Source organism: Gopherus flavomarginatus, chromosome 3, assembly GCF_025201925.1.
Source record: "Gopherus flavomarginatus isolate rGopFla2 chromosome 3, rGopFla2.mat.asm, whole genome shotgun sequence".
Classification (NCBI taxonomy): domain Eukaryota; kingdom Metazoa; phylum Chordata; order Testudines; family Testudinidae; genus Gopherus; species Gopherus flavomarginatus.
Genome location: NC_066619.1, coordinates 5,492,045 through 5,505,297, shown reverse-complemented (window position 1 = coordinate 5,505,297; position 13,253 = coordinate 5,492,045). Strand labels below are relative to the sequence as shown.

General features: G+C 48.0%; 1 protein-coding gene across 1 annotated transcript; it reads left to right on the top strand.

The window, feature by feature from the left end:
• Positions 1-647: 647 nt before the first annotated feature.
• Positions 648-12,290, top strand: NUDT2 (nudix hydrolase 2). Its single transcript, XM_050943736.1, has 3 exons — positions 648-706; positions 5,288-5,434; positions 10,669-12,290. Exons 2-3 carry the CDS (start codon positions 5,302-5,304, stop codon positions 10,980-10,982), a joined length of 447 nt encoding a protein of 148 aa, XP_050799693.1. The 5' UTR covers positions 648-706; positions 5,288-5,301; the 3' UTR covers positions 10,983-12,290.
• The last annotated feature ends 963 nt before the right edge of the window (positions 12,291-13,253 follow it).

The following is a 13,253-nucleotide window of genomic DNA, read 5'->3' as shown; positions in this document are numbered from 1 at the left end:
TGACATTCACCGGCTCAGGGGGACCCAGGACATGCCTGGCATCCGGACCCACCATCTCCATGGCCAGGGCTCTCCAGAGAAGGGGCCGCACCTGACCTGCTTGTTTGCGTCATGCTCGGGTGGAGGATGGGCAGCGCCCCCCGCCTCCCGCTGTCTCCATGGTAACGCCCAAGACCAGGACAGGTCAGGGCCCACTGGGCCCATCGTCTCTTTGGCATCTGCACCCTAACCTGCCCCCCACTTGGGGTGCCCTCGCCCTCTGACCCCGCTGCGCTCTGACCCCATGAACCCCCGTGCTACTTACCTGCGAGAAGCAGCGCGCCCGCCCTCCCCTCCCGGGGCTAGAGCCCGGCTGACTCGTGACTCCCGCCCCGCACAGGCTCTGGCAGCCGCGACTAGGCCGCGTCCCCATAGCAACGCCGCCTGCCCGGTTCGAACGCTCGCGCCCAGACTGGCGCCGCCCGGGCCCGGAACAAGCGAATGGGACGCAAAGGAAGGGGCGGAGTTTTCCCCGCTGACCAATCGAAAGCTAGAGATGTGTGACGGACCGCCCGAGCTGCCAAATCCCATCCAGAGCGTCCCAAAGCGAGCCGCCCATTGGCTCTTCTCTGCATGTGTGATTGGCGGAGGCTGGTGTCAGTGTGTATCAGCCCCGCCCCTTAGCGCTGATTCCTTTTGTCCCGGAAGAGCAGGAGCTGGCAGCCCGGTGAGACGGGAGTGGGGTAGGGCAGGCTCGGCTAGGCGAGAGGAACCCCTGCGAGTAACTGGGGGGGGGGGCCCTGGGGCTGATTGGGGGGGGAGAGGAGCCTTGGGGTTGATTACGGGAGGGGGGGCCCTGGGAGTGATTGGGACAGTGGGGGGGAGAGAGGGGGGGGCCTTGGGGTTGATTGGGGGGGAGAGAGAGGGGGCCCTGGGGTTGATTGGGGGGGGAGAGGAGGGGCCCTGGGGTTGATTAGGGGAGAGGGGGGCCCTGGGGTTGATTGGGACAGTGGGGGGGAGAGAGGGGGGCCTTGGGGTTGATTGGGGGGAGAGAGGAGGGGCCCTGGGGTTGATTAGGGGAGAGGGGGGCCCTGGGAGTGATTGGGATAGTGGAGGGGAGAGAGGGGGGCCTTGGGGTTGATTAGGGGAGAGGGGGGCCCTGGGAGTGATTGGGACAGTGGGGGGGAGAGAGGGGGGCCTTGGGGTTGATTGGGGGGGAGAGAGAGGGAGCTAACACTGTTGTGGGAGTGGGCGGACCCAGCCCCTCGATTCCCAGTTTACTGTCCCACCTCCACGGCAGATTCTCCGGCACATGCTTTGCACAGTGCGCTGCCCTGGTTCAGCCTGAAGGGCGCACACACGCCTTGTTTCCGAGTGTGCATGCGCTGCTCTCTCGACCCAGACCCCTCCTCTTCCCAGCATGTGCTGCTTTGCCCTCACCGAGGAGTTACAGACCCCATCCCATCCTACTACCCCCATGCATTACTAGTGTTACTGAAATATCGGGTCTGCCTAGCTGAGAGCCAATTAACAGCCTGACAGGGATAAGGAAAAATGCTTTATTCTGCAGAAAAAAGGAGAGCCTGTACCTTGGTACAAAAGACTCTGTCTTACACACATTTTACAAAGCTTTTATACACTTTCAGACAAAGACCCTTGCGTGTTAATACTTGATTGGTAAGTGTAAAATCTCATGCTCCTGTTATCTGGGTAGTACTGACTGGTTTGGAGCAGGATCATCCTGCTTTGAGGCAGAGGAAAAGAGAAAGTGCAAAAGTTCAGGCTACTGTTTCCATGAGCAGTACTCACTCCCCCTTCCCCCCACTGGCCGCTTGTAATCTATTAATGGGGGGGTCAGCCAGCTTTTACACTAGCATTGCAGCTCCACGTTTTCAAAAATCGAGTCAGGCCCCAGAAAATTATGGGATTGAAAATCATAACAAGATTTCTAACAACACAACACATCTGGGGTTCTTTTTACTTGCCTCCTGGGATTTGTGCCTCTAGGGGTCATGTTTTCAAGCTTTGCACCACTGTGAGGATTAGACACTTATTTTTTAGTTTTAAATGAAAATGGAGGGTCTCACGTTTCCACGTGGCTTAAAAAAACACGACACATAATACAAGAATTACAATAAGATCACGTTGACTGAGTTCTCTTCCCAGCTCTGCCACTGACCTGGCTGACCTTGGCGCTAGTTAAAGCACTTTAGAAGGGGTAGATATTATTACTCTGCTTTGATCTGCACAACCTGGATCTCCTCTTCCTTCTGCATCTGCTACTCAACCTCCAGCAGGCCAGCTCCTCCTTCTCTTCCCCATGTATGCTATTCCTCCCTGAATGGAGCGGCCTGGCCAAGTAGGCCAAGCCACTTCTCAGTGTGTGCTGCTCCACCTCTACCTAAATGTCTCACTGTTTCATACCCTGCCTCAACCCAAGTGGCCTTGAACTCTGTGTCTCCAACAAGCACTATAACCTCCTTGGTCCAAGTTAGAACACAGCATACTAGGAGCCAGCTGGCAGTTGGTGGTAGCAGAGGGTGAGGCTGCTCCCTGCCTAATTCTCCTGTGGGTTTTTGGGGACCCACAAATGATACAGCCAGCTCCACCAGAAAGAGTGATGTCTCTCTACTGTGCTTTGTTAAACAGGAATCAAAGCACTTACCTACCTCATGGATGGGGCCCTACCAAATTCATGGTCCAGTTTGGTTGATTTCATGGTCATAGGATTTTAAAAATTGTAAATTTTATGATTTTAGATATTTTAAATCTGAAATTTCACAGTGCTGTAATTGTCGGAGTTCTGACCTAAAAAGGAGTTGGGGGGAGGGTCGAAAGGTTATTGTAGGGAGGGTTGCGGTACTGCTACCCTTACTTCTGCACTGCTGCTGCATTCAGAGCTGGGCAGCCGGAGAGTGGCAGCTGGTGGCCAGGGGCCCAGCTCTGAAGGCAGAGACGCCGCCAGCAGCAGCACAGAAGTAAGAATAGTGTGGTAGCACTGCTGCTTTCAGAGCTGGGCCCTTGGTCAGCAGTCGCCACTCTCTTGCCGTCCAACACTGGAGGCAGCAGTGCAGAAGTAAGAGTGGCATGGTATGGTATTGCCACTCTTAGTTCTATGCTGCCGCTGGCAGGGCTCTGCCTTCAGAGATGGGTGTTCCACCAACAGCCACTGATCTTCGGCCGCCCAGCTCTGAAGGCGGTGTGACCCCTCACCTCCCCCAAATAACTTTGTAACCCCTCACAACTCCCTTTTGGTCAGGACTCCCAATTTGAGAAATGTTGGTCCCCCATGAATCTGTGTAATATAAGGTAAAAGCACACAAAAGACCAGATTTCATGGTCCATGATGCATTTTTCATGGCAGTGAATTTGATAGGGCCCTGCTCATGGAGGGTTGGAAGATCAATTAATATCTGTAGGTGATAAACTCTTGAAATGCCAAGTATTATTCGCTTCATGTGCTGACTGCTTTTTCTTGGCTCTATGAGAAATACAGGAATGAGAGGGAGGTTGAAGAGACCTAGTATTAAATTGTCATTGAAAAGTTTGGTGAGGGGACTTGAGAACCACGTGTGCTTGATGGAGAAATGGCTGGGTGAGATTATCTGGCCAGTGTTATACAGGAGGTCAGACTCACTAGATGATATAGTGGTTCCTTCTGGCCTTAAAAGCTATGAATATGTACATAGGGTGCAAAGAGCTAAGATCCTGAGTAGATATTTAGAATGAACCAGCTGGTGGTGGGGGACATGTTTGCAGGTTAATACACACCTGGACTAGTCCTGGTTTCACCTGTTTCCAGCAGGGCTGGTGTCTGCTATCTAGGCACAACTCACTGCTGGACGTGTTTGCTTGGACACAGATGTGCTTTGCAACTGAGAATTGTTGACAGGCTTCAGAGTGGAGGTTATTCCCGTGTCTAGCTTCCATACTCTTGAAGCTTGGAATTTCCAGGCATGTATAGGAGATAGTGCTAATATCTTACATAATTGGTTTGCATTGCTACAGACCTGAAGAGCAGGTAGAATCACTCCTAATGATTTCAGCTCCTCCAGAATGGATACATACAAATCTCAGAGCTTTGCTGCTTACCCTCCTGCCACAGGTGCCTTACCAATGGGTGGAAATAGTGGCATAGCTTGCAGCATATTGACAGCAACTAAACAGTGGGGGAGCAGCCTTGCTGCTGGTTAGTCAGGACAGCTTGATACTAACCTTGGACTGCCACAGCTTCCTGGACAAGTCACTTCCCCTCTCTGTGCCTTAATTTTTCCATCTGTAAAATGGAGGTAACAGTATCACCTCTGTATACAACTATGCCTTTTTACATTACAACCTAGTAGGTAGAGCCATGGAAACAGGGGTCCTGGGCCACTGGACTTCCCCTTTTCACTTCTATCATGGACTTGCTGGCCAGCCCCGTGCAAGCTGTATCACATCTGGAAAATAGCTTGTCTAATACTGTGCTACTTCCCATGAGTTTTAAGGTGTAAGCAGTCTCTGAGGATAGAAGACTTAGAAACGGAATATTTATCATTGATTTCCCTTTGTTTTATTCTCTTCTCTTCCAGTATTCTTTGCGGTTTGTAGTTAACAACTGCTAAGGTTTCATGCTCAAACAGCTGGAACCAGTTGAGCTTGTTTGATTTTTGTGTCAGGTTTTGTGTCGTTCGTGACATGGTGGTTTCAAGGCAAAGGAAAGAGAATATGCTCTCACCCTGATAAGCAGAGGTGTAACTATAACTACTGACATTGTTATGTGCATGTCTTCATGCATGCTGGAGATAAATATCATGGAAAAGTTTGGGGTGTCCATCTGAACTCTAGCAGAGCGCCATAGCAAGGTTGTCCAAACAAATCACCAGGGGCCAGTTCAGAGGAGTTTAACAAAAAGTAATAACAAAAATATATTTTAAATCAGAAAAAAACCCCAACAAGCAAAACACACCTTTCTATACTATATCAGTGCATTTACCCATCCAGAGTACTCCCAATTTCTTATAACAGGCCTAGCTTCCCCTAGATGACCAGTCCTAAAATTATGACTGTAGCTGAGATGGAGACAGGAGTTTTACAGAGGGCTTCCTTATCCAGAATCCTGCAGAGAAAGGAAGTCTTCCCCAGCACTGTCTGCCTGGGTGATTGTGTAGCAAATCAGCTCTCTCCCCCTCACTTCTGGTTCAGTAAGGGCTTTACCCATCCTATACTTCACTTCGAGTGCAGTTGCCTCCGTAGATGCTGCATTACAGAGCTGTTATTTCTGTTTGTAATGTTTCATCCTCTGCGGTCGTATTTGCTCTCATTACAGGTAGTAGAAGGGCTATGGCTCTAAGAGCATGTGGCTTGATAATCTACAGGAGGCTACAGGCAGGATCCCCTTCTAAAGTCGGTGACAACATCGAGTACCTTCTCCTGCAGACATCCTATGGCACGCATCACTGGACCCCGCCAAAAGGTGATGTTCGTTCCGATAACGCTAGCAGAGATCAGCACTAATGTTCCTTGTACCAAGAACCAGAGACATTGTAGAATGTAAAGACCTCTAAGGGCAAATAGTCTAATGGCTTCCAGTCTTTTTTGGCAATTGGGACAATTAACTGTATTAGCACCAGAGCTGTGTCCCTCACAGTTTATTCAGCTGCATGCACCTGATCCTGCATTGAAGCTTGGGCAGTGGCCAGACTTGGGTTTGCATTAGCCCAGGCTGTATGGCAAGTAGAATGTGCATAACTGAATGGGAGGCAGGCACTGGCAGTGCCCTGGGATGTAGCACAGAGGCTCATCACTAAGGTGAAGATTTTTGCCATGGACAGGTCACAGGCAATAAACAACATTTCACAGGAGCCCATAACCTGTTTGTGCTGTCACTAAAAATAACCGGGGGGCAGGGCTCGGTCGGGGGGAGGAATGACAGCTGGAGTCCTGTTGGGGGGTGTGAGGGAAAACTGCCAAGCCCCCCTGCCATAGCTGGGACACAGCCCATGCTCCAGCAGTTGCAGTCACATCGGGGACGTACAGCCCCCACTCCAGAGCTGGCCACAGTTGCAGGGCAGAGGAATACAGTCCCAGCTTCAGCCCCAGCCAGGGTGGGGGAGGAAGGGGGCACATGACCCTCACTGCAGCCCTGGCCTTGGTGCATGGGGGCGCAGCCCCTTCTGCAAGCCACAGGGCAGAGGCACATAGCCCCAACTCCAGCCCCAGCTGCAAGCTGGGGGCAGGAGCTCACGGCCCCAGATCTAGCCACAGCTGCAGGGCAGGGGTGCATAGTCCCGGCTCCAGCCTGGCTTCAACTGCTGACAGTTGAAGCCAAAAAAATCACAGAGGTCACGGAATCCATGGGTGCCCTGACCTCTGTGACTAAATCGCAGTCTTACTCATCACTCACGGTGAATGGCAGAGAAGGCATTTAGTTGAATCTCCCTCAGACTCTGGCAGTGGGGAGCATTCAACGCAGAAATCACTTTTAACTTTCAGATTTAGTCTCTCTTCCCCCACTTCCTCAACTCATCTTGATAGTTCCTGGATATCCCAGACACAATGTCGCACATGCTGATCACACCTAGATAAATATTTATTTTGTACAGTGCACTAACCAAAACAATCCTGTAGCATAAGCTCAGTGCAACTCTGCCCCATACAAAGAAAAAGGTAGGCAAAGCTCTCCCCGTAGCCTCTGAGCCAAAAACATGGGTAAGTAGAATTTGCAGTGTGCCGGAAAGCCAGCAAATCTGGACTGTGACCATCCACGGCGTAAAGAGAGTTCCGTGACTGAGCGTTCCTCGTCAAGAAAGTCCTGACGCTAGTCTCAAGTGTTCCAGCTGATCCTAGCTGCCACAGTATCCCAAAGGGATATAGAGGCACCTCAGATAGCCAGGAGGTACGCCATTTAGGACTTTTTAGGTCCATACCATTATGGCAACCTTTGATTTTTATCTGGAAACAAACTGGTACCCATTGCAGATCCTGGAATACTAAGTGAAGGAGCCATTGCGTTCTGCAGTATCTGCAGTTGCTGAGTGGGCTTCAGGCATAACTAGAGCACATTGGTATTGATAAAATCTGAAGGTGATGAAGTCATGGATAAACGTGGCAAGGTCCAGATTTGAAAGAAAAAGTCATAACCATCTTGCCAAGAGCACATGGGTGGAAAAGCCACTTTGAGCCACAACTGTTTTTTGATCTGTTAAAAGTAATTTATTCAGCCCCAAGCCCCATAGTATCACTTTGTACTTCCAAATACCAAAAGGCGGGCAGAGCTCTGCTTCATCGTCTCCGGATGCTTCCCTTAGCCTACCAGCATCCACTACCTCTCCTTTGATGTGAGTCCCAAATTCAGCTAAATACTTAGAAAACTGACACTGATGCCTGAACCTAATGAAAAGAGAGATGTAGAGCTAACTGACCTCCCACAGCCTAATAGCATGACAGCCTAACCCTTGAAATGGGTCAGGTTTCAGATGAGGAGTCATTGGAGAGCAGGGAGCCCCAGTGTCATGTACTCTCATTGGGCTTTCTTGCTCAGGCTACTGCATGTTGTACCATCTGAAGCTCACCCTCATGCTACCGCAGGACTGCATGGAGGTGATGCTTTCGATACCACATCCCCCATAGCCGCCTTGCATGCGTACCTAATGGGAGGGGTAGGAGTGCTGAACCTTGTAGTACACATGGCAGAGATCTTGGGACATAGGCAGAGTGACCCCTCTCGTGTCTCTGGTGCTCTCAGGGGAAAAAGAGCAGAGCCACTTGAGGGCAGTTCTGGGCTCTGCAGGTGTTGTGCACAACACCCTGTGATAAGTCACACTGAAGGCTGCAGATGGGGGGTGGGGGATCAAAACAGGCACTTTTGCCCAGATTCTCAAAGGTATTAGGCTCCTAACTTTCACTGATTTCCCTTTAAGGATCTGGGTCTTTGTGTTTTCCCATCATCAGGTATGGACCAAAAAAACCTATAGCTGTCTCTATAGCAGATCTAAAGGCATGTTCACTCCTGGTAATGCCACAGGGATCTTACCATTACTTTCACCATAACCGTCCTCTGTTGCCTTAGCTGGGGTGGTTGGTGTCATTGCCGATATGCCCCTGGTACTTAAGAAGGGTGGATAAAGAGCATCTGGCTTACTGACATGCCCATTAGCATGGTATCTAGGCTTCAACAAATTTATATAAGACAGTGTTTCAACTTAAATAAAATTGAGGTCGTGCTGATAGGGAGAGGGGAATGATTAGAGAAGCTGGTACGTCAACCTCTGTCTTTCTGGAGGATGTCTGCCATCAGATTATCAAGTTAATGCCCACTACTAGGAGCCTGTTTGAGCCCTTGCTGATCCTGGACTTGCAGTTATGAATAGCGGTATAAAATAAGTCTTTCCCTCTATAGGTGGCTGGGAGGCTGCACATCCCATTACAGCCCTCTATTGAAACCGATCGAGTTACACCATGAATGAACTGAGCCCTTTATATTGTTTTCCTTCTGAAAGTTACTTTGACTCCCAGTTGCATGTGCTTTTCTGAGCCTTTGCCTGGTTTGTTCTATTTATATCCCTGTCTAGAATTTTCATGAGAAAACTAAATCTGGCTTTTCTCAGGGAAAGTAAAAACAACTTGGGAATGATATATTTATCCCTGCTTGAAATGGTAATAGTGATCCTGAGGAATCCAGAGTGAATGGAGAGAACTAGAATAGTAACATGGCTGGCTAGAGGGACGGCTTGGAGAGGGAAAGAGAAATAACTTTACTCCAAGCTGCTGCATGCCACAGTACTGTCATCCCATTGCAGCGATATTGGTCTCTTTAATTTGATATTAGTCATACAGCTACCCAGCAGCTTCCATCCCAACCACTTCAGAAACATTACTAATTGTGTGTGTGTGGATAGTTTTCATAATCTCTTGATTCACCACTGAAACGCAGCCACATGTAGGGGAGGTGAACCACAACTCCTCCTTAACAGTGCAGAGCTACACTAATAATCATAGAATCATAGAATATCAGGGTTGGAAGGGACCTCAGGAGGGATCTAGTCCAACCCCCTGCTCAAAGCAGGACCAATCCCCAACTAAATCATCCCAGCCAGGCTTTGTCAAGCCGGGCCTTAAAAACCTCTAAGGAAGGAGATTCCACCACCTCCCTAGGTGACCCATCCCTGTGCTTCACCACCCTCCTAGTGAAGAAGGTTTTCCTAATATCCAACCTAAACCTCCCACAAAATAATAATTATTTTGTATCAACTCACAAAAAATGTTGGGACAAGAAGTGAAGAAGAATGCCAAATCTGATTCAAACTGCCTGGGGAAATGTAGATAGGCATAATCTACCAATGTTGGATCCAGGACACGGACTAGCACCTTTCTCTTATTAAAAATGCCAGGGGGTTGTTAATGATCAGGAACCTCCCTTTTATATTTTGGATGAAAGATGGCACTTCCTACGCACAGTGCCCTAGCAGGCCAATGGTTCACTACTGATTCAGAGGAAATAGCATGTCCTACTGACCCATGAAACCAGTGTTCCTTAGAGGTCTTTCACCCAAGTATTGACCTTGTCCAGATCAGCGTGGCTTGTGACATCTCATAAGATGATATAGCAGACTTCTTCCTTCATCAGTCTCCTTTTTGCCAGTCTCTGATGCAGCCTTGGTGGCTGACTGCTTAAATGCCCTGGGCAGGACGGGAAGCCAAGTTTTATTTATTTAGTCTGCAGAAGAGAAGAGTGGGGGGGGGATGTGATAGCTGCTTTCAACTACCTGAAGGGGGGTTCCAAAGAGGATGAACCTAGGCTGTTCTCAGTGGTAGAGGATGACAGAACAAGGAGTAATGGTCTCAAGTTGCGGTGGGGAGGTTTAGGTTGGATATTAGGAAAACTTTTTCACTAGGAGGGTGGTGAAGCACTAGAATGGGTTACCTAGAGAGGTTCCTTAGAGGTTTTTAAGGTCAGGCTTGACCAAGCCCTGGCTGGGATGATTTAGTTGGGGGTTGGTCCTGCTTTGAGCAGGGGGTTGGACTAGATGACCTCTTGAGGTCCCTTCCAACCCTGATATTCTGTGATTTACTACTCAGCAGTTTTCGTGTTTGGATATAAAACAATGATGAAAACTGATGATCAAGTGCTTCGTGCTGCCCTTCATGAGCATCAGGCTTGTTGACTTCCTCATTCTGGTTCCTGGGGGCCTGCTTATGCATCCCTTTTGTTGAGTAGTTTGTATTCATGTGGGACATCCCACTGACTTTGATGGGCTTGCTTGCTTGATTAAAAAGTGCACAGTCAGGCCCTAAGCCACTTAAGGCACAGCATTAATTAATCCTGTTCTCCTTAGTCAGAAATATAGTCTCTTCATCTGGGGCTTTGCAGGTGTGCAGGGCTCCAATAGGAACACAGAACCGGAAAGGAGGAGAATAACTGGGACCAGATTTCTGGCACGTATAGGGCACTGGGTGCTGATTGGCAGTGTCAGCATACGTGGGATGAACCCTAATCCTAAACCCTTGAGATGGACATAAATAGGTTTGAAATGCAATGTGTGTTCTCCAATCTTGAATGCAAATGGGTCTAAACAACAGGACACATGAGCTGTTCTTCACAGCAAATCAGATACTGCGTATGTGTTTTCTCTATTGCCAATTGAACGAACACAATCCAAACAGCCAGTTTTCTTCTCAGAGACTTATTTTTCTCTCCTCCCTGGGCAGGCCATGTGGATCCAGGTGAAGATGACCTGCAGACAGCACTGCGGGAGACACAGGAAGAGGCTGGACTCAATTCCAGTCAGTTCACCCTCATTGAAGGGTTTAAGAAGGAACTGCAATACACTGTCAGAAGCAAACCCAAAACTGTCATCTACTGGCTGGCAGAAATGAACGACTGTAACACGGAGATCAAGCTCTCAGATGAGCATCAGGCTTTTCGTTGGCTGAAGCTGGAAGAGGCCTGCAAATGCGCTGAGTATAAGGAGATGCAGGCAGCACTCAGAGCTGTGCATCAGTTTCTCTGTTCCAAAGCATAAATACTTTCATGGGGGAAAATGGGGATTTTTTAAAGAAACCTGGGCTGCTCTTATAACAAGAATAAAACGAGGGTTGTGCAGAAATGTAACATTTATACCAACCTGCTGTATGGGGTTAAGATACTCTGAGCTTCTGTGGAGCTTTACATTATGCTTTTACTCTCCTAGGTTACCCTAGCTCACATAAAGAAGCATAGTCTGATCTAAGCATTAATCAGAGAGCTCTGAGATCAAATCCCTGCACAGACTATCCCTCCCCTTCTTGCTTTTATCAGGTCACTTATGCCCTGTATGTCAGAAGTGTTGAGCAGCTGCAGGTCCTATTGAAAATCGAATCCTTGACCTCTCCTGACACCAGAAGGACGGTATGGAGAAAGGGAGCATACAGAGAATTTTAATAATAAAATATAATTACAAAAATTAGATTCTGAGTTTTGAACAGAAGAGCAGTAGCCAGAACTGCTGGGCTCTATTCCCAGCTTCACTGACTCCTTCTGGTAACTTGGGCAAGTTGTTTCATCTTTGCCAACTGTAACATGAGTTGTATTTCCTTACCTTGTATGTTTAATGTTTGCAAAGTGCTTTGAGAGCCTGGAATGGAAGTTGTTAGAGATGAACAAAATTTAACTGATAATTTCCAACCCCCTCTGCTATTTTTGTTGTTTCTTATTTTGGTCTTGTGTCTCACACGTTGAAGGTCAGCGGTATATTAGACACTCGGTCTTGGTGGTCTAATGAGTTTATGCCTACTTTTTGCTGAGGACCTTCTGCTCTAGAAATCTAAGCTAATGCTGAATCTCCAGTAGCTGTATTAATATTCCCTATGGGTTGCAGTCCCTCGTGGGCAATGCGGTCACTTGCCGTTGAGCGCGTCTGGCATTCCATGCAATAGCTAGCAGTGCTACGTGCGCAGGAGCTAGAACGTTAGAGGTGAGAGCTATAATTAATTCTTGTCTGTGGGCCTTATCTCCCAAGGTGCTAAGCCACCGAACGCCTTTAGCTCCCACTAACATCAGTAGGAACTGAGTGCTCTCAGCTCCTGGTAGGATTGGGACCATGTTATCTCTACAGAATGATTTGCACAGATGAAGCAGGGTATTGTGCCTTAGCAAGAGAAATGATTTCAACTCTCCTGATATTTTTTTAAACTCAACTTTATTATGAACAACGTTTCAAACCAAATGTCAGGGAGTAATGAATAGCATGGGGGGGAGGGAGTTATGTTAGTAACGGGCAGAACAATAAAAGAGCAAAGTTGTTTTTGTATTTTTTTAAGAAAATCAGTAAAGCAAGAGAAATGACTAATAATGTGTGCTGTTTCACAGTCATATTTTCATGGTTATTTTTCAGCTTCTGCTTAACCAACACCATGTAAACATTGCTTTGTTTAAGTGCAAGAATATATATTAAACAAGAATACAGAGCCGTTTTCAAGTAACCCATTCTACCCAGTGAACAGTAGTGAACAGCCATTGGCAGAACAAAAAGTGTTGTATTCGTTGAAGCCATGGTTGGTAGCTGCATTTTAATGGCACTCCATATGTAGCATTCATTAAGTACTCTGTGGTTTGGAGGAATGAAAAGTGCTATGGAATTGTAAATTAGTGTTGTGTACCAGGAATATAGAACTCTTGCTGAGTCAGCTCCTCTGCCATCAGCTGGTTAGCAATGGTTCAGGATGGAAAGGTGGCGTGCAATGTCGTTTATTTAGAGAAAAGAAACTGTTCTTCCTTAATATTTTAGGGGGGAAAACTTCAGCAAATGGCTGGAGAATGTCAGGGATGGTCATTTTGTTTTTGGCTGCTGAAGGCAGAGCTGATAAGTCACAAATTCTCTTATGGCCAAAGTCACTGAGCATTTTTTTGAGTGCGTAGCTGGCTAGGGGATCCAGTTTTCCACTTTGAAGTCAAATCAAACCCCACTAGGATTTGTGTATTCACCTTTCCATTTGACTTGGAGGAATAAACATTTCTTGTGTGATCAGTGGTGCTAGAATCCAAAGGAAAGCAAAAGGCAAGGAACATTAGGAACCAGCCAGGCACTCTGTGGTTACATATGGGTCTCCATACAGAATAAATCAGAACCCTTGAGAAAGTTTAAGCACTGTGCACCCAGGGCCGGCTCCAGGCATCAGCTGACCAAGCACATGCTTGGGGTGGCACCTTGGGGTGGGGTGGCACTCGGGTGGTGTTTTTTGTTTTTGTTTCGGCCCGGTGGCGCTGGAGGGGTTTTTTTTTGTTTGTTTTTGTTTTTGTTTCCACCGGGCGGCAC